Consider the following 26,607-nt stretch of genomic DNA (forward strand, 5'->3'; position numbering starts at 1 on the left):
TACATTTATATACAAGCCCGTGCTTTTCCCATTTATTAAATAACTTAAAGTATTATTTCTCTTGAATTCTGTGGGGCAATGAGATAATGAACACTAATAACTAATAAAAGGATGCAGTGAAGTGACTGTTTCCAAATGAAATACAGCAGTGCATGTTGTGTGTCCTTGTGTAGCACAGTCTTTTTGTGTAACAAGGAACAAACCCAGGCATTTAATTTTTGACAGAAGACTTTTCCAGTCAGATGAGTGTCTAATGAGAGAAAGCACTGGCAGATGGATTTTGCAGATAGCATGAAATGGTATGGACTGTCTCACGGTGCCTGGTGAAACACAATTGTTACAACAGTGAGAGGACAATCTGTGGTCTGATTTCAGCTGTTTAATCCATGTATGAATGAGGAGATGAGATGATTTCTCAATCAGATGGCGGGCAGTCACCAGCTGGGAGGTGGCTCCTGGTAAAGGCCCCGTGACTCTGCTCAGTGTCAGTGCCAAGCCATGCTCATGTGGCTCTCAAACTCCACAGTTCCTGTGTAGCTGCTGACTGTAATAACCAAAGCAGGCATATTGTTGAAATTCTAGTTATCATATTTGCACTGTCCTTTTTGAGGTGTAGAAAGGCAGCAATATCAGGGGGCCTTTCATTTACCACATATGTTTAGTTATGGTAAAATATCTAGAAGATAAAAGACATTAGATGTTCACCTATTATTTTTCAGCCACTGGAACTGTGCTTCTGTTTCAAGCAACATCAGTCCTGAAAACATTTTGAATTTGAAAATTTAAAACCAATACTTGGGGATGTTGAACTGCTGCAGAAAAGTTATTTAACATTATTTCTGTAAATAACCTTATTGCCCTCCTGTTGTTCTCTTTTCCCAATCACCTAAGCCCTTTCTTTAAAACGACACTTCACAAACTTGACAGCAAAAACCCTTCCCAGGTGCGCTGTTGGTATTCTCTAACACCTGCAGTAATGCTGTTGTTCTCTCAATCTGTCCATTCATGCAGAGATGGGTCCCATTTTCCTCAGGGCCAGGCGCTGTGTGTCCATATGAAAAGTGGATAACTGATAAATAAATTTAACAGATCTTCAGTCTCCCACCTGTTGCTGTTACTTAAAGAAAACTAAATCCACTTCCCCATTTTAGTCCTGAACTCACTGGGGATTGACGCTAGCAGGTTGCACAGTATTTCCAAAGGGTCTTTTTTGGTTTAAAATGATGGAGCCTGACAGCACAAGTGTCTTCAAAACTGTTCTAAGTTTAGTCCTCTAAAGGAGACTGTAGTTTTTTCAAAGTCTTTCCTTGATAAAATCTTTTAAAGGGAATGAATCTTTTAGGCATTCTTCCACTAAACTCATAGTATGTGAGAGCTTGACACAATGACACTCAACATACTGACCAGTCTTATACTAAAATAAAGAAATAGTTAATTGCATATGGTTGAATCCAGAGGCATAACAAAGTAAATTTAGGATTGAGAAGCAATGTATTTAAAATTGCAGAATGTGCACAAGGTTTGCTTCTAGGCTCTCTTGATCATTAATTAAATATGTTATGGCTTTCAGTTTTTCTCATTTATCTGTACAGGTTTACATATTGTAAATGCATTATTTATGTTTTCCCTTAAGTGCTCAGTACTGCCAGGATGTTTCTCTTAAACTGGCACAGATAACAAAAAAGACAAAATGAGAGAGCAAATTTGGCACTCGTGGAATGCTCAGAGAACTGCTTGTGTTCAAATGAGCACTTCCCAGATGTATTCTAATAAACTTGATCTGACAAATAAAGGGCCAGACAGGCAGATGGCATCTGTGTTTAAACTATGATTTTAATTTTTTTTTAATTGAGATAAATTTGGTTTATTTTTTCCCCTTTTAATCTCATCCTAATAATGCCTTATCACAGAGCCTTGCTGTTTTTTTTTCTGGAAAGCTCTTAGGATGAAGGGTGATGAGGGAGCTGTCTTATGTGAATGTTCACTCTGAGGGGAACCAGCTCTGAAATGGATTTTGGTGTTGTAGCTAAAACACAATCTGCAATCAACCATTTGCTGATCTTTGAACCAAGGGAATTGCCACCATTGGTGTGTCCCATCCCCCAGTTGTTTTTTTCCTTTCAGATTAAACTGAGCATCATGCAGGTGCTTGAATCAAAAAATAATTTTAAGTAGTGTTCTCACATTCATATGAAAGCTGTTTGTTTTAAATTTATGATTTTCTTCTGTTGGTTGTGCTGCCAGACAGGAGGAGCAGTTGGGTGTTAAGAAGTGGTCATCTTCTTATTCATTTACTCTTTGCCTCTCTGTTGTATTCTCCCACTGTTCATAAACTCTTCTTTCCCATCTTAAATACAATTTTTCTGTTGTCTGAGATGTTGGGTATTTTATGTTTCAAATTACAATAGCAAATAGCTGCTAACTTAAACACAAAATTAACTCTCTGCTTAAATAGTCAATTAACGATACTTGTTCCACTCTTTGTATTTGATACACTTTTTCTTTGTTATTTGAGAAATTTCACCTTTCTTGCATTCCAAATCTCCTCTCTCCATCCCACCACCAGAGGTTAAAATCTCTTAACACAGAATAACTAAATTATAAAAAAAGACCCTAAACAAAACAACCCAAACTCACTTCTGACTTTGGCTAGATGATCACTATAGGTCCCTTCCAACTGAAATATTGCATTCTATTTATTTTTAATCCAAGTAAGGAGGTTCATGTGGAATTCACATCCGAAATTAACTCTTGAGACTTATGCAAGCACCATTACAATGTGGACTAATATAACCTTAAAGTGACTCATAAACGGTGTAAAGTCATGAATTGGAAAAGTGGAATCATTAGTCTGCAAGTGACAGCCACTTCAGCTGTACTTAATTTGACTCCTTAGGGGAATTGTAATTAGACCTATGCTGAATTCCTGTACTTCTTATTCCCTGCTGGGAACTTCAAAGAGCATTTGTTTCTGTTAGCTTTGTGTTTTCATACAGGGACTCTGTTGTAAAATTCTGCTGTACAAGTAGAAGGTTAAGCCTGTAATTTACCGTGCTGAAAACCAGGCAGTTTTATTTTGTTTGTAATGACCTAACTTTAACTGAGAAGCTGCCATTTTCATTATCGCTACAGAGTAAAAATATCTTAGATAAATGGGTATTGGTTGGGTTTGTAACTGTTTCTAAGTACCAAGTAGTGACAAGTATATTCCAAATGTTTGAAGATCTCCTCAGAAACATTGCATCCAATTTCATGTTTTATGGATTGTTTGCCATCTACACTAATGACAGAACTGAAAGTGACGACACTTTCAAGGCTAATTATGCTCCCTAATGATTCTAAAATTATTTTTTAAAAAAAACAGAACCCAACCAGACACAAAAACCCTCTCTCCACACGGACAGAACAACACCTGAGTGCCTTCCTGAGCAAAGCTTTGGATGTTTGGTTCCAGAGGTTGTGGTGCATGGCTGAGTTACACACCTGGGAGCTGGGCAGCAGGCTGGGAACGGGTGTTTCAGGGCAGTTTTTGTTCCAGAGCTCATCCTGGAGGAGCATCTTCCTTCTGGCAGAGTTGGGGTGTCCCAAGCTGTGCTGCCACTGCCCCATCTCTGCTGTCACAGGGAGTGAGGTCCTGCTCAGCAGAGTTTCTTGTGAATCTGGCACAGCACAAACAGCAGTATGGAAAAAAAAAATATATGCTGTGGAATCAAATAATCTTCCAAGTGACTTTTACACTGGATTAGAGCTGGATGTTTTCGTAGGAAAGTGTTTTATCACTTATTTGAAGCTTCTGTATCTTTATTCCTGAGTTGTGCTGTGAATTTATCAAGTATCAAAGCAGTAGGATATTCACAAATACAACAGACTTGTGATAGGACGCAAAAGGAAGAAAGCTTCTTCCTGAACTGGACTGCCAATCAGGTTTAAAATCTAAACAAAATTCTTTTCTACTTCAGTTTTGTTGTGGGTTCTGGTGTTAATTTTATTCTGACCTTTGTAAATTTAAAATATAAGTTGAGAAAATATATTTTTTGCAATAATGGTTCTGTGTGAATGCACAGGACAATATTGTCTTTAAATAAAGGGCTGCATTTCCAATGTTTATATGTGTATGATAGATTAGCGGCTTTGTTGTGGCAAGAATGTTATGCTTTCAAAGTTATTTTGGCATTTTTTTTTCTTCCCTTATAGAGTTCAAAACAACAGATGAGTTGTGAAAGAGAACAGCTAAGGGTAAGTGCAATGATATGCAAAATGTTGTTTCTTTAAAACATAAGCAGAATTTAGTCTGTGTTATTGACAGATGAATTACTTAATTTGAAATGAACATATTTAGTTCATTTGTTTCTTGTTGGTAAATATTGTACATCTTTCAGTATAAAGGAGCTAGACAGGTGCAGGGTTTTTTTCTTCTGTAATGTGATGAGATTTGGCAGTAAAAATCTTCAGTAAAAATCTTTGCCTGTTGATGGGCCCCTGACACTCAGTGAGCTCCTCCTGTGCAGCTCCAGCCGTGCCCAAGGTCACTGTGCTTCCCAGACTTTCTCCACTCAGATTGTTTCCAGCAAGAAGAGGTTATCCTGTGATTTTATATTGTAATTTCAGAGAGCAGGAGCCAGTGGCAGGGCTGTGAGGAGCTGTTATTTCAGTGTCTGTTGGTTGTGTACAATCTGGAAGGAGATGAAATTGCTGAGCCCAGGCTGCTGACCTCTCCAGTTTTCCCCTTTTCCTGAGTTAGTGACTGTGTTAAACATCTTTTAGTCTCTGCTGCCTTTAAGTGCTACAGATCCCTGAAGATGCTTTTCTATTGCAATATTTCTTGACTGGTTCTAGTATTAGTTTGGGAAAGTATTAGAGCCTTCATTAACTAAAAGAAAAAAAAAAAAACAAAACTGCAAAAACCCAACCAACCAAAAGCTTTTTGGTCATCTGAGTGTTGCTTAATAGACCTACATTTATTGATAGCACATGATGAGTATTTACTTTAAATCCCACATGCAAGTAGAGAGGGAGAGGCAGGCCTGAAGGAAGGGTGAGTTTCTATACAAGCAAAACTATTGTTGGAAATAGAAAAGGCAGCTTTTTATTTGTTTGTTTGCTGTTTACTAAGCATCAGCAGTGCCTGCATGACTTGCAAGTATAAAGAATATACTTGTCTAAAAGTACATTGTGCAGTGTTCTTGCTCATCCAGCCATTCTTTAGATTAACTCCATCAACATATCTAGATGCTTCAGCTGGTCCTCACCACACTTGTAATGGGATTTTTGGTAAACAAGTTATGCAAGAACAATGCATCACATATTGTCCTCAATTCTTTTTTGCTGCCATGTGACTGCATTGCATTGTACTGGAGCTGGAGTGACAAAGCTTTGTTTTATCAGTAGTCATGTCTCAACAGAGCAGCTGTCAGAGCTAAAATATTGCAATAGTACCTGAAGGACAAGCTTTCCAAGAGGTAGCAGTGCCTTGAGAACAAAGGAAGTTTTTATTTCTTTTCATTGTTTTTATTTTCTCCCTTGAATGAAGGAAAATATTGTTTTAAAATACAACTTGAGGAGGCAATGAGCTCTTTTTTCAAGTAAATTTGTGTGCTTTTTCAAAGCAGTAGGTGAGATGTGGTGCAGTGAAACTTTGATGTATCTTTCTATTCCAGTATTACACATTTATTTCTAACAATGGCCTTAGTGCTTAGGGTGCCTTTGTGTCAAAGCAAAACGTGACACAAAACCATGTCTGTAACCTACTAAATTTAGCTACATCTTCTTCCACAACTCCTCTGATGTTCCTGTTACACTAAACACAGTTTCTGGTGTAAATTCTGCTCCTGTCCCAGAGATCCCCTGTGGTTTCCACAGCTTATCTGCTGTGACTAAAGGTCACTCTGAAATTTAAATGTACTGTGTGGACATGTTGCTCTTTGAGCACTGTGAGGGTGTCACTTGACCATTCTGCCACTTTTAGGTTGGCTCCCTGGCAGAGCAGTGCTGTTAAAGAAATGTTTCATTGCCTGAATCAGGTTTTGCAGGCCTGCAGTATTTTCTTTTGGGGTTTGGGAGCTGCAGTGAGTGCTTGGATGGGAGTCTCTTCACAAAAAGTGGTGCTTCATCCCAGCTGAAAGAACTGAAATAGAACAAGGAAATAGGATTAAAACAACCAAATGCCAACATCATATTGTTTGTTAAACCAAGTCAACTAGATTATTTTAGGTCATCTAATAATACAATAAAAAAGATAGAATATCTCCCACTTCTGCTAAGTCTAAGATGAAAATGTCTGCCACTCTCTTTTTGGTTCTCTAGTAATTCTTTAGTCTAAGAGTCATAAAAAATTTTCAAAAGACAGGCTTCTTAAAAGCATAATAGTGTAAATAAATAATTAGTCATTATGATGCCTTGAGAGGCTACCTAGAACAGAGGGTAGACAGAGTTAAAGGAATAAATTAGGGATTTATTGAAGGCCTTCACAGCATACATCTTGGGCAGTACAAGAGCCTGGCTGTGGCTCTGCCCAAGATGGACCCTGAGTCACGAGTTTTCACACTTTTGTAAGTTTTGGTCCATTTCCATATTGGGTTAGTTGTCCAATTGCAGCTCAGGTTATGAAGTCCCATTCTCCCAGGTTGTTCTCCTCAAATGGTGTCCTTGCTTCTGGGGACAGGAACCAAGGATTCTGGAATCCAGGCTGGAAAAGGGTTCTGGAATCCAGGCTGGAAAAGGGTTCTGGAATCCAGGCTGGAAAAGGGTTCTGGAATCCAGGCTGGAAAAGGGTTGTTTTGTCTGACTGAACTGTGAGGAGAACTTGGTAACACTTTATGTGAAGTTCAGAGTTACACACTAAGGCAGTACAGAATCTGGAAAATATGAAAGCTAAAATTTAAGGCATCAGTTGTGTGTCTATATAAAGAAATATCCAAGTCTGACTAAAATAATTTCCTTAGACATTTCTCACCTCTTATCTGTTTCACTGCCTTGTAAATTCTAAATGCAAAGCAGCATGTCACTGTTCTGGAATAAAGCATTTAGGGTAATGAAACTCATTCATATTAAAGCCTCTGGCCATTTTACATTATATTTATAATGAATGATAATCCTAATAATTAAGGAAGCCTGTGCATTTTAACCCTTTTGTACTCAATATTTGAACTTCACAACAACCACAAATACGTAACTTATTTGCCCTGCCAACCTGGTATAGTCTCCAGGGAGACATTAATGTCTTTACCTGAATGATTTAAATGAGAAATTATACAAATACTATGGGAATTTTATCTCTATCAAGGCTGGTTGTTTTTTTGGTTTTTTTTTTAACTCCGTTTGGAAAAATACCATAACCTAACTTTGGTGCATTTCCATTTGATTTTTAAAAATAAAGCATCAATGCCATTTTTCAAGTTTTACTTTCTCTTGGCAGTGATTTTTCATTACAATGTGCTGCCTGAATAATAATTATTTTTCTGTTTCTTAACGTCCTTTTGCTTTCTAATCTGGTGTCACTTAAGTTATACTAAATAAAAAGGTGTGTTTTTAAAGGCATATTAACTCATCAGTGTTTTTAAAGGCATATTAACTCATCAGTGTTGCCCTCCCTACCTCCCTGCACACACTGTGCTTCATCTGTGTTTCCTTTAAAGAAAATAATGATGTTCTTTAGTCCCCTTTGTGTTTTGTGTTATCCAGTCCTGGTTTATAAATCTTTTTGGACAGTCACAGCCTCTCCTCCTCTCTGACTCTCTCCTGCTGCCCCTTGCTGCTCGTGAGTGGCTGTGTGTGGTTGGCATTCTGATGCATTAGAAATGACCTGTAAAGACACAGAGCTCACAGCTTGCTCAAAACCATTTAAAAGTGCTTTTCTGCTTGTATTTCAGTCTGAAAAACAGACTTTGAAACACGCGTGGTCCAGGTTATTTAAGGCTGTGAAGAAAATTGGGATATGAGCCCTAAGCATAGATGATTTGGAGTATATAAAGCTATAAATAAGGGCAGTGACAGCTCAGAAGTCTGTCTGCTGTTCCCACTGAACCTTCCTTGCTGGTCTCACTTGAACCTGGGGTGGAACTTTCTTATCAGAGCTGAAGGACGTGACTTCAATGTACAGGGTAACTGAAAGCTTGCAGAGCTTTACCCAACCTTCAACTCATCATTTATTATTTTGTATGATTAATTCAGTCTAACTGTTTAAAATGAGCTCCATGGGTTGTGCTGTAGAAGAAAAGGTTTTGGTCCTGATGCAGCAACACCAGATGAGCTCTCCAAGGTGGGCAGAGAGCAATTTTAAACTCTAATGTTGGGAGGCTTTATAAATGTTCCTGTGAATACCAATGAGGTCTAATGGTAAATGGTGTGATTAGCTTCCTTGATGTGAAATTCTAAGTGACCCAGTTGTTGCTGTAATTAACAGCTTCTTTCACATGTGCTTATTATCAAGATGCATTATATGCAGCCAGAGTTCCTTCTCTGGTCTGAAATAGGGGCAGGGCAGGCTCTTACTGTCACCTTGTATTTAATATCAACTTTTATGTTTTTATAGTGTTCTAATTTTCAAGGAGACAGAAGTTTTGCATTCCATATTGCTCTTTTTGTCTTGTCTCTTATATGGTAAATGAAATAAAATGCAACATGCAGCAAAAAATGTATCAAAGTTACACCAGGTAGAGGGAAAACAAAAGCAAATGCATTGATGCCCAGCATATTTTTTAAGCAACACTGATCCTGCAATATTTAGCTTTAATAAAGCAATATTTAGCTTTATTTCTGTATTTATTAATTTATTAGGTTTGTAATGTGCTTAGCTGTACTGATGAGGGCTCTGGAAACTTTTTTTAATAAACTTTTTGAAGCTCATTGTTGTGGCATTAGCTTTCTCCAGTGGTTAAGAATATTCCATTGGCATTTTTGTGTCCATTGTTCCTCTGATGCACTAAGGAGTTACATTGTGATGCAGTGATAGACACTAATTTTTTAATTGGTTTGAGCTGAGCAAAACCAAACAAATAATTGGAGAGAAGAAGAGAATCAGAGTGGAAGTGGTTTGTTAGGTAGATGTTATCTCGAGGGTTTTCTGAAATTACTCAGGGTGATAGAAGGGTGGTGGCTGGCCAAGAACCTCTGCTCTCTGTCTACCTCTTCCCACACTGGACAGGAGACAAAGAAATGGGTATGAGCTTGCTTTGTGAGTCAATGATGCCATGTTCCAGAGGGCAATGTGTAATTCCTAGCATTTCTGCAAAACAGGATAGCTGGTTCTGACCAGTAATAAAAATGTCACTTTTTGCCTTTCCTCTGAAAACCCTTGGTCTGCATTTGTAAGCAGTGTGTGTGTGTTTTGCCTGGAAGAGTAATCTGGAACTACCAAGTGTTACATGTCCCTCAAAGGAAAAGGGGTTCAAAGGGGAGATAACCACTAAAGGTGGGTCAGCCCATTGTGTTCACTACTCCTTAGGAACTCACATGTGCTGCATTTGATGTGCCAGACAAGTGGCTTAGAGTGATCCTGCTGTAGTTATTGCAGTGAGCTGTGTTCATCCTCCCTGTAGGTGTAGGTGGAGATTCAGGTAGGTGAGATCAGTATGGAGATGTATTTTTGGTCCACGATTTGTATCATGCCTTGACATGCAATGAAATTGGAATATTCTCACTCAGTGTCTTACCAACTATATTCCCAGAGGTTCTATAAAGAGTAATACACATCACAGCTCAGGAAAAAAAAAAAAGCAACAAGTTGGAAATGAGATCTAAAAAAGACAGGGGAGAAAGGTTAATTGTAGGAATGTGATTTCATTTAAATTTTAATGTAGCTTGAAATAAATATGTGCCCCAAAAAAGCAACTAGAAAAATGTAAATTTCAGTTGCAGTTTTTCTTGGCAGTTCTGCTAAATTTTAGGAGCCTTCCCAGCTATAGTAACTCATAATGTTACTATATAAAACTCCAATTTGTTACTTAATATTATTGCAACTTAAAACAATAGCAAGGTAATGAATACTGTCGAGGTTCTTTTTTCAAGTGCCATGGCCTCTCACCACAAGAATTGTGTTCTCTTCAAATGCTGACTGCTAGTAGGGCCCTTGGATCAAGAGAATAAAGTGTTTGCTGCACTTTGTTCAATAGTTGTGCCACCCACTTCAGGCTTTGAATTCTTTCAGGAATAGGTAAGAGGCCTTTAGGTAATGTCTTGACTCTGCTCTTGATGGAATGCTGTTCAGAAAACTTTCCATTCCTGTCCTGATGTTTTGGCATCTCTCTCCCTGAGAACAGCAGGCAGAGGCTTTTCTGCTGTTCAAGCACCACTTTCTTTTGAATTCAACTTGGATTTTTGCACAGTCAAGAATTTTCTCTGTGTGGTGCTTCAGAACTGCTGGAACTGAAGGACTACAGGCATTTTTGGTGAGCAATGCTTGCACTAAGGACCTGTCTGTATGGAATTCAGCAACTCCTCAATGTGTGTTTAAACTCATACCTGTACACAGAAACCAGGGACAGTGAATAGTTCCCTAGGGGTAATGAAGGTTCAGGAAGTGGTAAATTTGTGAAAGGACAGAAGGTAATATATTTGGACAGTTTAAGGGCTGCTGAGACAGTACCCAAGATAAATTCAATATACCAGTGCTCTCTTCCTCCTGCTGCACAAACATGAGCAATGCCCAGTCCTGGATCCAGTCTGGATTTGGGAGCAGCTTCTGCACTCAGAGCAGCAGCTCTTGGTTCAGACTTTCTGCAGTGGCTGCACACAGCTCCTGCTGCAGAGCACTCGCTGTGAGCAGGGATGCTGTCCTAGAAAAGAAGAAAGGTTTTCTTGCTTAGTTTGTGTTTGTTGAGAGGGAGCTCTTTTTTCACACAGCTTTTGTAGTTTCTCTTTGATCATCTGGAAACCAGACCTCTGAGTGCACAGCTTTAACAGTGTTTATACTATCCTGACTTATTATTTCAACCTCTGCTGTTGCTCAGGCAATTTGACTAGCAAAGATCATGGTCTCTAGTGTCACACCTAATTCAAGCAGGAAATGCTGTCTAGTTTACAGTGCAGTTTGGAGGATTTGTGGGTTTGGGGGGGTGTTTTGTTGGGTTTTTTTGGATTGGTTTATTTGGGTTTTTTTGCAAGTTTTGGGTTGGTGTTGTTTTTATTCCCCTGGGTGTTTCTACGAGGCCTTTCTGGTTTGGGTGAGGGCTGTGTGGCTTTGCATGGGTAGTGCTGTTGGCTTGAACTATTTACTTTTCTTTTGCACTTGGGTGAAAAAAGTAAAAATCCAGGAATGGTTTTACAGCTGCAGCTAGTTGGGCTGTATTTTTAACACCCTCTTTGGTCCTTCTGCATGGTGGATTTCTATTCTCATTTACTCATATGTAAAAGAACAGATTGAGCAACAAGATTTTTAAAGGGAGCAGGAAAATATGGTAGAGAACTGAAAAAAAAACCAAAAAAATTTATATGAATAATCCAAACAGTGTGATATTACAGGGACATATAGTCACTGAGCCACTTTGACTTCTTGAACCAGTATTCTTTCAAATAGAGAGAATGAAGGAATATTGATTTTAATACGGCTATCATGTCCTTGGTTTGATGTTAATGGTCTTTTTCTGTTCTGTAAAAACTTTCTTAACTTTACTTGTTTAAACCGGTCAGGTGTACTACTCTACAAAAACATTTCATTATGCTTTTTTAAGTAGCTGCCAATTTTTTTCAAAGCACCAAAATTACAAGGAAAAATAACTTCACCTTAAAAAAACCCAGAAATGCATGAATCAATATTAACATGCAAATATATACATACTAATATGTATTTGTATTACACATAAATATAAATATAGTTAAGGATCCAGTCCTACTGACTTGTCATTGACATGCACATACACCACACTGTTGGATAGAGTGAAATCTTGGTTCTGGATAGGCCAGGATTTTAGAAGTCTGTGTTTGTTCTTAGTCTCAACTTTATTAGTAGTAAGACTAAGTGAACTGTAAGCATGCTCTGTTCTATTCTGTAGAAAAATCCCAACTTGTCCTGAAAGCCAAGCCTTTGTGTTCACAGGAATGGCTTTCTTGGTACAAAATCCCTAAAAAAACTCCATGTACTCCTGAGGAAGCATGATAGAGAAAAAAAAAAGAAGCTACACCAAACACACAAAATTTATGTTTTATCATGCTGACAATAATTTTGTGTCATCTTGAAATTCTGGGCTCAGGAAGGAGCTATACTTGGTGTTGGAAGACAAGTGAACTACAGAATTTTAAAACCACTTTTAGTCAACTAATTTTTCCTCTTTTCACAAAGGCTTGCAGCAAAAAAAATTGTTTAGGAAAAAAATGTATTATCCAGAGCTTCATACTTTTCCCTGTGTGGGCCTGGACAGGCTGGAGGCAGGTGAGCCTCCTGAGGCTGAACCTGGTGCAAGGTCCTGCCCCTTGCCTGAGGCCACCACCAATACCAGCAGGTACTGGGGGACAAATGATTGAGAAATTTAAGAAATCCTAAACTGGTATTTTCATATTTGTACCATGGTATCTGGAGGGTCCATTTTATGAGCCAGGATGTCGAGAAAGGCAAAAATGCTCTGCTGATTTTCAGCATCTTTGTTGTTCCTCACCCCTGGGAGAAGCCGACCTTGTTTCGGGAATGTTTTCTCCTCCACATCTGTGTGCTGTTGTGTATCTTGAAGCTTTGATCACCTCTGTTTTCTTTAAAGACAGTGTGGCTTAGACAGGGAGAGGGAGATATAAACCCAAAATGTATCAGATCACAGACATTTTCTATGCCCCACTAATACCAGAAATCTGAGCCCTTCCTGTGAAGGAGTGGCTACAGATGTACCCCAGGTATGTAATCAAGTGCCACACAGGCTGTTATTCATAGGTAATGGGCAAAAATACAGATGCACTCAGTGCTCACCTGTCCCATTTCCAGCATTTCTCTTTCATGCAGCAATCTCTGCCTTTGGATTCTTAAGATCTCTTTGAGTACAACACTGAAAGTAAAAGAAGTGGTGTTCATCTCAAGGTCACTTTGGTACTTGAGAGCAGCTGCCCTCCAAAGAGCACATAATGAATAGTTTTATTACCTTTTGGTTGGTTTTCCCTACATGCAGTAGATTGCTTCATATGCTATCAGCTCATTTCTCCTTTTTTTCTTTTTTTTTTTCCCCTCCTCTGAGCTACTGCTTTCTACAACTGTTTTCATCATTGTTAAAAATCATTTATATAGCACCATAAATTACAGGCACTTTACAAGCAAGGAGTAAGATACTGCCTCTGCCCCAAATACTTTATGGTTCAGATACATCCTTGATATCTGGTGTACTTTTTTTTACTTAACACACAGCCTGGGAATTTTAAGGTAGATTGCATTAATCTCCTGTTTTATTCCCACAATTTTTCATGATCAAATGATGGTGAGAGCCTTTCTGTGATGCAGATAACCAATCATCTGTTTGCTACTTCCCATAAAGGAATTGTAAACATTCTCCTTACTGAGAATTCCAGGCACATACTTTTGTGCTCATACATTTGCATCTAAAACCTGTAGGCACTGGACAAAACAAATTCAGCCTTTGATAATTTGACTCCCCCAACTTATTATTTTTTTCTTGACACTCTAACTGGCATTTCCCATTTTTGTAGAATGAAATCTCCCAGGAGTTTTCACATGATATTGCCACAGTGCCCATGGAAAAACCTGGCAGCATAATCTTTCAAAAGGTTGTTTCTTTCTTGGAGTTTTGGCTCAATTATTAGGCTCCCAAATCCAGGATATCTCATACCTCATTTACATTCATGCAGATATCTAAAATCTAATTGTAGTGATCATTTAATTTGAAATTAGGATTTTTTAAAATTTTGCCTGGATGGTAATAGTCCAAAATACATTAAGTTCTGTTACTGTAATTATTTCCTATTCTCTTCCTTAAAACATAGATTATTTTAAAAAACCCCAAACAAACAGCTGTAAATCTAGGGAAAAAAAACCCATGTAAATTCACTCAATCTAATTTTTCCTAAGCCCTTGAAATGTGCAGGCCTTGGGTGCTGAGTACTTTCCCAGTCATGCTCAGCTGGAAATGTGGAGTCCACTGTGGGATTGTGGGGTTTTCTTTCAGTTCTGATGATCTTGTATCCAGAGTATCTATTTTACACTGAGACAGTAAAATATTTTTATATTAATCAGTGTTAAAAATATATCAAAACTTTTCTTGACTCATTTGTATGCAAATTTGGGATTTTTTTTTCCACATGTTAACATCAGAACAGAGCAATCATGGTGTGCTAGCATGGCCATGCAGTTCTTTCTGGTTTGAAAACGAGATCTAATGGCTGAAAATAATTAGTCTCCTATATTCCATTCAGTATGTTAAAATTATAATTCAGAACCAAAATTTTTAACGAGGTTTTTTTCACTAATTTCTTTGAAAATACATTAGAGACTCCAAAATAATGGATAATGGTATTAGGTTTACATTTAAATCTCAGGTTTTACTATTTTTAGAGAACTGTGTCTTACATGATACCAAATATATAATAATGTGAAAAACATTGGCTTTTATTTAAAAAAAGGTTGAAAGGAAAAGAAATAAATAATTTTTCAAATTGATTAATGAAAATATATATCTATGTCTTACTCAGAATCATCCAAGCTTTATTTTGAAAGTGCTGGCAAACACTGAAGTTATTAAAAAGAGAAAAAAGGTCAGTAAGTGTGCATCTGTAATCATACTACCATCAGTGTGGCAATATAATCTAGAGAAAATTCACTTGAAACAAAGATTTTTGATGTTATTCCGGTAAATAACAAAAGCAGATTGATGTTTTTGTGTGTTTTTCTGAACGAAACCCCACCCAAATGCTTGCACTGTTTATTTTGCTGCTGGCACTAAAGCATGGTATTGATGGACTTGAAATGCATTATGTGGAGCACTCAGCCTCCTCCCTGCTTAGGCTCCTGCTGGAGGCACTGGGAGTGCCTTTGCTTGGCCAGGTGGAGGAAAGAATGTCAAATTCTTGGAATGGGATTGGAATTTGGAACATAGGAATATCTTAAAAGGTGTACCTCAGGCAAAGAGAGCTTCAGTGTATGTTTAATTAGGTGTTGGTGCTCCCTGACCTCATCAGTGTTTGCATTTCCACAGCCACAGAAGGGTTTAATCCAGATTTAATCCAGTGAGTGAACGTGGAGACTCACTCAGTGTACAGAGAGCATCCTCATTCAGGGCTCAGAGGAGAGCACCAAACATCACCTCTGAGAGGCCAGATGGCTTTGTGCAACCTGATCCTGCAGCCCGGAGTCTCCCTGCCTGTAAAGAACTGCATTAAGGAGCCCTGCTCGTGGAGAATTCCCTCCTTTGAAGTGCAGGCCAGGATGGAAAACAAGCCCTGCTTGTTAGCCCTTTGCTCTGAATGTAACGTGTTCTTAGGAAGGGGACCCAGTTCTGAATGGGATTTGCTTGTTTGTCATATTGGCACATGACATTTCATGTTAAAAAAAATAAAGCATCTTTTAAAATGCTTTAATATTGTTAACTTGCAAAGCTCACTTTGCCGAGGTGCTGTGGTTTAGCAAGGTCTTGCTCAGTGAAAAGCAGTAAGTGCTGTGATGCCTTTCATCAGCATTTTGCAATTTCCCCAGTGGGGGAGCCCAGCTGAGCCTGATGCAGTCCCAGAGAGAAGGGATAATCCAGACTGTCACCAGCTCTGTGCCCACAGGAGCTGCTCCTGCTCCTCAGGTGTGAGCTTTTCTGAAAACAAGAGCAGCAGGTGTGTGGTCTGCCCCTTGCTGATGCTATTTTAGGCTCAATCCAAGTTCCACCAAACTTCTGTAGTGGGCAGTGCTTCAGAGCTGAGCACTAACCCTGGGCTGCATCAGGATCTTGGTATGGTGTTGGTGAGTTGTCTCTGATGAAAGGGAGGAACAACCACTCCTTGTGATGCTACTGGAGAATTTCCCTCCTGAGGGGGGAAAAGAAAAAAATCTCAGCTTTCACACATGCATAAAGTATTATCAGTCTGTACTAGCAGAAGAATCTACATTTTGGTTTGAGGTTCTATTTCCAGAATGTCACTGTTTTTAGAATAGGATGTAATTTGTTTTGGGTTTTTTCAGTGTCAGTACCTGTGCATTTGCTGTTGGAAATAGTTAACTTTGCATTTTGTTGCTGGGAAAGGAGCATCCAACTGATGTGAACCATGAACCCCCTAGGAAAATAGAAAATACATAGATTCAGAGCATCTCAGAACACCAATTAAATATTTAGTGTACAAGCTGGATCCCTCCTAATGGAGAGTGTCTGAGGTAAACACAGCATCTCTAATGTACAATCAATTTAATAACGGAAAGGATAGGCAGCTCCTGGAAGGGAAGAAGATGTATTTTGATTTCAGGCAGAAGAAGTGTATGAGTGAACTTAATTGTGAGAATGAATATTCAGGGACTCCAGCTTTGGTTTTCTGAAGGAATTTCTGATAGAACTGGAAGGCAGTGGGGGAATGTGAAGTACTCACAGGTTGGCTTGATGATTGCCTGGTTTTCTGGCCTGGTGGTGGCTGTGCAAGTGGGTCTAGAAGCAGAACACTGACATGATTTGTAATGCTTGAAACATGCAGGGAAAAGTATTCTGAATCTGACCTTTTGCAAGAAGCTGGATACACCTTTTTTTTTTTTTTTTTTTTTTTTTTTTTTTTTTTTTTAATACCAGGGAAAAAAAATAAATCCTACAATGGGAACATTGGAAGTGGTATAGTGAGCTGGTTATCAGGTGCTATCACAATCTTCTGTCCCTGAGTTCCTTGGAGCAGCGCTGTGTGCATTTACCAGCTGCTCAACTACAAGAACTCCTTTAGAATTGTGTTGCATTTAGCTTTCTTCTAGAAACACCTGTTCTTCAAAACCATTTCCTGTTTAGAGAAATCCTAGAAATGAGTCCTGGTACTTTGAAGCTTCCAGAGTGACCCAGAGCAGGCCATGCATAGCTGCATTCACACCCATTCTCAGATGTGTGGTGCTCCAAGATGCCAGGAAGACATTCCCTCTGCCAGACTGCCAGAAAGCACTGTTCATCTCATTTTGTCTCCTGGCATGCTCTGGCTTCTCTCTCAGGGTTTGAACTGATGGACAGAAATTTCCCAGTATTTCTGAAGTGATTTCAAAATAATTTGAGGCCACTTCTGAAAATCAGAACCATTTGCCATGCATGTGCATACAGCACGTTGCATACTTTGGGAAAGCACTGATGCAGCCTTCATTATTGTCTCACTACTTATTTGTCTTTAATACACAAATAACAGATTTCAGAAAATGTCAAGTGTTTCTGGAAAAACATAGTCTGAGACCTATTAAAGGCACTGTGAGTGCTGTTCTGTGAGTCTCATAGTAGGAGCCAAAAAAAAGAAAAAGGGCAATGGAGAAAATCTGCAGACATCAAGATGATGGAGAGGGTCCTACAAGTCACAAAATGAAAGGGAGGCATAGATGCCCAAAGTGTTTTTGTGGTCTGGAAGGCAGCCAAAGAGGCATTGATTTATTAAAGAGCAGCCTCATGGCTTCCTTTTCTCTATGTGATGGTGCCATTAGAGCTCCTCAAACAGTCTCTGGTTTCCTTGAGAATGAGGAGTAGAGATTCTGAAGACGGAATTGTTTCCAGGCTGATGCCACTGCCAGACCATCACTTTGTGTGCCCGACTGGGGAATTCAGTGTGTCAAGTGTGAGTTCCCTGATTGTTAAACACAGCCACTACTTGTGCAAGAAGTACCTCAGCAGTTGTGTGGGTTTTACACTCTGAATTTGTGATGTGGTGTAAAAAAACCCAGCTTTAATGAGACAGCAATAGTGAGACACGGATTGTCTCGAAAACGCCAAACTCAGCAGTTTTGTTAATGGAGTTAACTCGGGGCTGTCCTTGTGCACTGCTAATATACTGGGAGTGATTAGCACCTGTAGCATCAGCTTTTTGTCTGGTTCTGTAGATATCTCAATCCTCTTATGTAACTCCTTTTCTCTCTTTTCCTTCTGAATAGCCAGGATTTGTTTGGTAGCTTTCCATTCCTTGCCACTGCAGTGCCTCCCTAAAACCCTGCCCCTGTGTCTCCTCCTTTGTCACTTGTCCATGGGCAACACCTCCACCAGGACACTGCTGCAGAGGCCTTTCTGATACTGTGAGCAGAACTGGAGGTGCTGGCCAGCCTCCTTGGTTCTGGTCCTGTTCCCAGGAGTTCAGGTGGCAGAGGAGCAGATTTTTCACCTTTTTCATGCCAGGGCTGCCATGCAGTGGTGCTGCCATCAGCTCTGGGAGCAGGAGAAGTGTGCTCAGCACAGACTGTGGATGTGCCTGTCCCTCACCAAATCAAAACACTGATATAACCCAGCCCCAGTTAGGAGGCTGTTCTCACCTTGTTAAAAAACAAGTGAGATGAGAAGACAGAGCATGAATTAGTTTTGTCAGATATATAGTCAGAAATAGCAGCTGATAGGTTTGCTGTGATAAGCTCTGTATGATGGCTCTGCTGAAAGGTAGGCTGTTCCATGATTTACTGAACTATTAGAAGTGGTAAAACTGATCCATTTGTTATCATCCAGTGCATAAAGACTTCAGGATTTAAGGAGCCTGCACTAAATAACAAAGCAATTTATATACTCATAAACTGAAAATTACAGGGAAGAAGTCCTTAAGTCATTGGTAATAGGAGCCTTTTATCATATTAGTGATGATTACCAAATATTAACCCCTACTCCCGTTTTTAAAACAAAATCTTGCCTTTTAGTAGTTGCAATTACTTAAAGAACTCCTAGAGACAACTTTGTGTTGATTTATTATGCAAGTGTGGCAAGTTTTATTTATTTATCTGAGTGCCATCCCTCTCCCAGCCCATCAGGTCCCTGCATCAGCTGATGTGAGCTGATTGATGGTTCTGCCAGCAGCAGCCTGGGGCTGATGTTACCTGAGGAATGGGATTAGCTGCCTCCACTACTAGGGAGCACATCTTTGCCCAAAGCAAATTTGAGTGTAATATCTTGAAAAGAGATTTTTTTTTTTTTTCTGTGTTTCAATTACTAGATAATAGTTAGCAATAGTTGGTTTCAGATTAGTCTGTTCTAAGGAGAATATAATTATGTGTCCTACTGTGAAGACAGAAATACCCTTTGCCAGGTTTTAAAAATGCATTATAAGATTGTGAGTCCTCTTTGTGTTCTCTTGAAGCAAAGACTTTATGGGCACTGGAAAGAAGATGTTGACTAAAGCTAAGCAAACATTTGCCTGGAGGTAATTTTACTGATGACATTAGTTTCTTTTTCTGTTCCAGAGTGTCTTGAGATACTTAATTCATTCAATTTTATTCAACCAATGTAAGTTCTCAAGGAACAGATGAATTGAGAGCCACTTGTTACCAGTATTCAATATTTGATATCCAGCTTGCTTTAAGTGTGAATGATTACATGCTGAAACAGATTTGTTTCTTTTTGTGAGCTGTATAAGCAGAGTATCTAAAATCAGGATTTTCACACACACTTGGGCACTGTCCAGAAGAAAACTGGAGAGCTGTACCAATATTTCAGGAATTTTAGTTAAAACTCTTTTCCTGCAGCAGGTAAGTTCTGATCCCACTGTCCTTGTGTTAAACGTTTCCTTCACAGACCTTATTTAAGTAAATTCAAATCCATCATCAACCCACAGTAACACTGATCAGACTGAAACTGGAGTCCAGCTGACATCCAAAAACCAGGAGAGATTATGTGAGGTTTCCTGTGGCTGCCAGGGCTCTCTTTGTCAGAACTGTTGGCTGAGTCTGTTCTCACCAAAGAGAGTGAAGAAGCAGCAGCAGTAGAGCACCTGCCACTGAAATTATGGGTGTGGATTGACTGAGCTGTTACCAACTGAACAATGATCACTAATAACTTGGCTTAATTATAATCACTTAGCTACCCTGAGTCCTGTCAGGACAGGATGTTTGAGGGCTGGGAGTAAAAAGCCACAGGCTTTGTTGCAGACACATCACAAGTGAAGTGTTGGTACCAGACAAAGGGACAGACCCTTCATGGTTTTCTTCCCATCACCTTGCTGTGCTAAGAAAAAGGAAAGCCAAGTTTCATGCTGCTGGTTCTGTGGAAAATGATCATTTGTGTGCATGTGCCATGGGATGTGGGACGGGGGAAGCTCCCATCTGCCTCCATCCTGCTTGTCCCCTTGGCCTGTGCACTGAGCACAATTGATCTCAGCCAGCAATCCTGACTGGGGTTTGAAATTCTGCTGAGCTTTAATGACCAAGTTGTTGGCTGATTGCTACTCAGGCTTTCCTGGGACAGTATTCTGACCTTGTTGTAGAGCAAATGAGCACAGAAACCAATTTCTTGCATCAAAAGTGACAGAAGGGCTAAAGCAATAGAAGTTAATTGAAAATTGAAAAAAAAAAAAAAGGCAACCAAAAACTCTTTGGTGAAAACACAGTTTATAAACCAACAGAGCTGTACATAAAGTTGCACTTCAGTTGCTCTTCTGTATTTATGCTGAAACCCGAAAAGCAGAAGCCAGAAAAAATACAGCAAAACCCACCCCCTTAAAACTGCAGAGACACAAGAGCAGATTAAGGACTTGTTTTGTTTCCATACCGCCTAACAATTTGCAGTTTTTCATTTCATATACAGCCGTGATAGATGAAGCTGTTAAGGTGTGGAAATTAAGCACAAACACAAATATTTCTAGCCTTCTAAATACTTCAATTTTTTTTTTATATTCTGTGTAAATTATGTGAGATTTTGGCGTTGTTGCAGCTCATGTATCATGTGCATAATTTGTATATTTTCTTGGGGAAGTTGACTAAAAGAAACCAGTTTATTACCAGTAATGGCAGTGTAATCATTCCCATCATATTCCCTCCCTCCTTTATTAGGCTTTTTGGTTTTTAAGAATTGTTAAATCCCTCTGGTTTAAATTTGGAAGGACAGAGATGTTAGTTGAAAACATACTCATTAAAGTCAGTAAGTTTTGTCTTTGCAGTCCATTAGTCAAATCTATGATTTTGATACCCTTAGCACCTAGAAAAACAGGTTATACCATCTAGCACTGAGCTTGTTTTAATGTTCCTGCAGTTCCTAGGAGTCTTACACCCCTTGCAAAAGGAGGAACTTAGTCTGCATTTTCTTATCTTCCAATGCAGTAAGCAGCAATATCAGGGCTATTTCCAATCTTCTGTGTCATTAATAAATATGCCAAGATATGTCTATGAATTATGGTCCTTTAATAAGGTAATGGAACTCCTAGAATCTAGAGCTTGATTTTTTAGAAATGGGAACTGTTGAGGTGCCAATAAGAATGTGCTGATCACATATATAACTAATCTTGATTAATTATGAGTACAAATGTTATTGTTTCCTTGTTACTATTACCAAGTATTTTTATCTACCCTTAATATCTCACCACTCCCTCCTGATTCTATATGGAAAATAAATGATATTCTGATTGATTATAAAAGTTCAGGCTGTGGTACAAGCTCACACAGCAGTGCTGGTGCTGAAGCTGTCAGAACCTGAGATCCCCATGTGAGCATCTGTGGGAGCCTCAGAGGAGCTGGGCCATTACAGCAGCACACAGCAAACACCCAGATTGGTAACAGAGCTTCTGACTGCCTGTTTTTTAAAAGAACACCATGGTTCTCATTGATTTCAATAGCCTTTGACCTGAACCCAATGTCAGCTCTCTTAGACCAGCCTTTGTTAAAATGATTGTGGTCAGTGCCTTCAATTTACTTTTTTCACATTGTTTGCAAATCCAGAACATGTAAGAAGTGACCTTAGCAAACAGGGTTCAGCTTCAACTTCAGCCATAGGTGCAAAAACCAGAGTAATATACCTGGTTTTAGTAATTTTTTATCCGCGTTTTTCTACCTGCACAGGAACTACAGCTGATCTAACAAAGTATTGAATAATATCTGTATGAAAAATAAAACACTTCAAATGAATGGTATTGTACAGCAGCATTACAGTTTGTTCCTCTTGTTTGGAGGAATAAGATGTGAAGAACTGGCTGAGTAACCAATTTAATAATGAAGAGAATTTAGAATACAGAGAGAGTAGTTGAAAGCCTTGGGACATCATTCCCTGAAGTTTCATATGCTGCCTCTCCTATGCTCCAAAACAGGGAAATTTTGATACAGAAGTGATTTATAGGCAATACCTGTGCACAGTCTTTTATCACATTAATAAAATCTTTAACTAGTCTTTGAAAATTCTAAAACCTCCTGTGTTCAGTTGAGGTGCACAGATAGAAAGAACTGCTGGCTGGCAGATGTTCAGATACATTATCAGAAAATGTATTTTCAGCCTAACCAGTATAATGTAATTCATTCTAACATGATATTTCAGGTTTATTACAGTGTAACTGACTACAGAACACAGTGCTCTGTGCAGGAGACTAAAGGAGTGAAGGTGTTCAGCTTAAAGGTGACAGGGTTAGGCCTGGTAGAGAGCTCAGTGTTGGTGGCTAAACTGACAGATCATTTAAACAACTCAAAACTGCAAACAAAAGGGTTTTCCCCTCCTCTTGTAATCTGCCCAGGTGAAGGAAGTTGTTTTATATCATGAAACTGCACTGAACTTATATAAATGTTATTGTTGTTGCACATTACAGCAAAAATTATCACTCTAGAAATTGCTGTGTTAAATCTTTGCCTTTTGCCTCCACTAAAAGAGGCAACAACATTTTAGCTGGCTGTAGTGTTTTACAGATGAAGCATAAATAGCTCTGTGTGTATATGTTTTTGTTTATCTCTATAACCTTCTCTATTGAAATCTTAGTGTGATGTGCCACATGAATTGATTGCTTCATTTTGCTGTTTAATCAGCTCTGAACTGTCAGAGCTACTGCAGTTATTTTTACTTGGACTTCACCCTGGTGGCAGATTCCAATTGGTTTAGTGCTGTGGTTTTTAGTTTGCTCCCCCCAAGTCTTGCTTTGCTGCTGTATCTCCTCTTTATGGGCTCTTTCAGCAGGTGCCTCTCCATTTGCCACCTGCCCTGGTGCAATTTAGTTAATGTATTTTAATTATTTAGGTGATGTTTTACCTTGTATGGTCAGGCTGAATATGTAAATGGATTGGAGTCTTTAGGTAAAAAGAATTTTTTTTTTTTTTTTTCTTTTTAAGAAGTGAGAAGTTTGTGACCAAAGATAACAAATAAATAATCAAACATTAAAAAATGCAAAATTTCTGTTTAATCTCGTTCCCGTCACCATTTTTATACCTCATCTCTTTAGTAATTATTGATTTATGATATGGAGTTGATGCACTTGGTAGAGAGACTGTGTGAATAGCTCTCCACATCAGTACCTGAAATGTGCCATGGTCAGGGCGTGGCAGGCACCAGTTCACAAGGCCAGGCATGATTTTCAAACCAAAGTAACTAAGATTTGTCTCCTTTACATTTCAAAATTGTTTCTCACCTGAGGATGATGCTAATTAATTTACTAAGTGTATTGTGTGTTTTAATGAGATGGGTTAAATGAGTTAAAAGTATTTTCTTGTAGCAAAGGATAAAAGTCCAAGTGTCAATCAAAAAACCTCGAGTCCCTTGCATGCTCACTCATTTACATAATATACATTCAACTTTAAAAAAAGAGCAAAAGATGCAGTTCTCTTTATTAACCTTTATAAAATATGCAAATCACAATCATAACTTTGATTTTGAAGTATCTGTTACAGTAAGAAAAAAAAATCCTACCAAAAATAAATCAAATCAGCCCAAACACTTGTGCTGTGGTCTGATTTACTGTTTGTGTTGCCTGTTTCTGGTGCTGGCAGCAGGAAGAGCAGCAATAACACTGTGGAGACAGTAGATGGCTGTAGAAAAGTGTGTTGAACACTCCTGTGTGAGCGTAATAAGATTGGGAAAGGCCTTGACCTGACTGGATGCAGCTTTTATCTGGAGTACATTTAAAGAGATAAAGGAGAAGCAGGGTGCAGTACATGTTCCTTTCTTTTCTGTAGGAGCTTTGCTTTGAGTTTAAAAATTTCTCAAATGCGGGATTTGTGAACTGGGTCCTTCAGCAGGGAGAGGTAATGGCTCGAGAGCCACCAGAGTCACTCTGAGGATTTCCCCCTCCCTCAAGACGTCTTAGAAATCCTCCTATAAAATTCCTACAGAGGGGGCGTCTGTAGATCCCATAATAATAATCAGGAAGTGGTATATTCCCATTTATTTATTTATTATTACTTTTTTTTTTTTTCCCCTCTCCACACCCCCCCCTTCAGTGTAGTTGGCTGCCTTTAGTGCACGGACCTGCTCATTAAATAGATACACCAAGAACTGTTACCTAAGCAAGCTTGACAGTAAAGAAAGGACAGACTGAGTTAGGGAGAAAAAGGGAAGAAAAAAGACAGCCTGAAGCAAGTCACTTCACACGCAGAAAGAGCCACTGAACGAATGCTGTTCTCATAAACAAACTAAAAAAAATACCTTGTATAAGAAGAGAACTGTGAGGACTTGACAGAAAAAAGGCAAGATTTTCTACCCACTGTTTTCAGTTTTCCTTCCAGACATACTTGGTGAAGTAAGGAGACTTCTGTTTGCTGACAGAGCCCTTGATTTCTTTCAAGATGATGATGTATTTGTGGGTAGGTAGTGTCTCTCTCCATGTCAATCTTTTGTTAATAAATGGACTTTGGGAGTGTGGATTTTAGCCTGTAGTTGCAGCATGTTTTGTGCTATGGAAGGTGTGTGTGCTGCAGGGGAGCGTGGCTGGGGTGCAGTACCTGTGCTTGCATTTCCAGGCAGAGTTTAAACAAACCGGGTCATTTACGTGAAGCTGGAATTTATTTTCGTGATTTGCAGGATGTGGCAGGGTGCACTGCTTTCTTTTCAATGCCTTAGAACGTATTGCAATTGTGTAAGATTCACTGTGGGGTTCAGTTACAAAGCGAATGCTGCATCACTTGTGGCTGCTCAGAATTTGCTTTCTTTGTAAGAAATGAAACAATCTTAATGTGATTAAAACTTCTAATGTGTGTTACTTAACCCAGTTGCTTTTATACTAATTGTCACAGTCTGTCTTGGCTTTTGAAGTTTCTGGCAATTGACAACTGCAGATAAAGAAATAGATACTGTGTTCCTATTTCTGTGATTTTATATTCAGCATTGTTCTGATTCCTTGCAGCAAAATCTGCTCACCTTAAAAATAATTTTGTGTTGTGGCATGTATGTTTTAATTAGTAAAGCTATTAACCTGTGTATTCATCCAGGTTTTGATACAGAATGTTTTATTTCTTAGCAAAACAAACCCACAAAGAAATCAGTGAACAAATCTGCATACTTAAAAGCTTTTCTGTGTTCCTCTTCAAAGCCTGTACATCTTCTGGGAAAAATATTTTAAACTAATCTCATTTGACAATCTATTTATTTATTTAATTTAAATGTATGTAAAAATAGACAGGCGTGCAGCTAATCTGGGCCACCCCTGCAAAACAGGCTGCAGAGGATCAACACTGAATTCTCAGGATATTATCAGTAATCACTCCTTCTCTTTTTAAATTGCTCGTGGTTCAGCTGTAAATCTCCCTTTATGCTTTCTTCTCATTTCTGTTGAGCCTCCACTATATCTTAGGAACTTCTGTCACCCGTGCAAAAGGCACTGCATGTAGACTTCTAAGTTTGTTTTTTCAGTACTTTGACCTGTGCTATCGTTTCAGGAGCTCACCAATCACCGAGCCTTATGATTTTGTCTTTTCCTTTTTTTCTGGGTTCTGTAGTACAAGTCCCTTGAATTTTCACCCGTGTGTCTGTGCATTTACCAGCAGCCCTGACTGCTGCTGGTTTTTAACCCTTACCACCATTCTGTGTTGAAGCTGCTGGTGCAAGGATTAGTTTCATTCTCCTTTTAGATTTATAAATCAGATCCCTCAGTTGCAGCAGTGTGTCTTTCACTCAGTTTGTACTGTGCTGTTAGAGTTGCCATCATCCAAAGGAGATGCACAGTAAAGATGTGAGGATAAGCCCTTCTTTCTAATATGTACACTGAGGTGAAAGGACATGCATTATTGTGTATTATTCTGTTTCTCTGTGGCACAGCTCAAAAGGTTTAAAAGCCAGGGATCTTCTCCCTCTCCAAGCCTAGGAACCATTGTTAATTTGAAAATTCAGTGAAATAGATTTTCTTGCAGGTAACTATGCAGATTTCTATCACTTTTAGTGTGCTGTAGTTTTTATTTTTGATGAACTTTTGCAGTTATTCTTTTTAGAGATGTATATAAATGTTTTAATCAAAACAGCCATAGTAACAGGCAGTTTCTGATGGTTCCAGTTCCTGGTTTTCAAAGCTCCTAGTAATTAATATAAAGGTTTTAGTAATTAATATTTCACATTTAAAAGTGTGTTCATTCTATTTTTACTTAGTCCTCTTTACTTACATTATATGATGCATGTTTTGCTCTGGTTTTCTGATTTGCAGAATTCTTTAAACAGTCCCTCTCTTTTTTGGCACTGCTACACCTGGGTATTGAGTATTTCTTCCCATTTGCAACTGAACTTCTCTAGTCTAAATTATTTGTATAAAATCTGAAGGTTAGTAGGAAGAAGCAGAGAATAAACATTTTTTTAATTGTAGCAGAACGTTATAACTTTGTGGGGTTTTATGGAAATA

At 38.8% G+C, this 26,607-nt stretch overlaps 1 protein-coding gene across 32 annotated transcripts in view; it reads left to right on the top strand.

Annotated features, from left to right (window-relative positions):
- The window catches only part of RBFOX1 (RNA binding fox-1 homolog 1), a 1,139,646-nt gene that overhangs the window by 774,696 nt on the left and 338,343 nt on the right, over positions 1–26,607 (top strand). For 31 of the 32 annotated variants that reach the window (XM_064390362.1, XM_064390361.1, XM_064390359.1 and 28 more), the window contains one exon: positions 4,195–4,236. In XM_064390362.1, the coding sequence (XP_064246432.1) occupies positions 4,195–4,236 (42 nt within the window). Of the gene's footprint in view, positions 1–4,194; positions 4,237–24,553; positions 24,587–26,607 lie in introns of those variants that run through there. The other variant, XM_064390401.1, reaches the window with a different exon arrangement.

The sequence above is a fragment of the Passer domesticus genome, chromosome 15 (assembly GCF_036417665.1).
Source record: "Passer domesticus isolate bPasDom1 chromosome 15, bPasDom1.hap1, whole genome shotgun sequence".
In the NCBI taxonomy this organism is placed as follows: Eukaryota; Metazoa; Chordata; class Aves; order Passeriformes; family Passeridae; genus Passer; species Passer domesticus.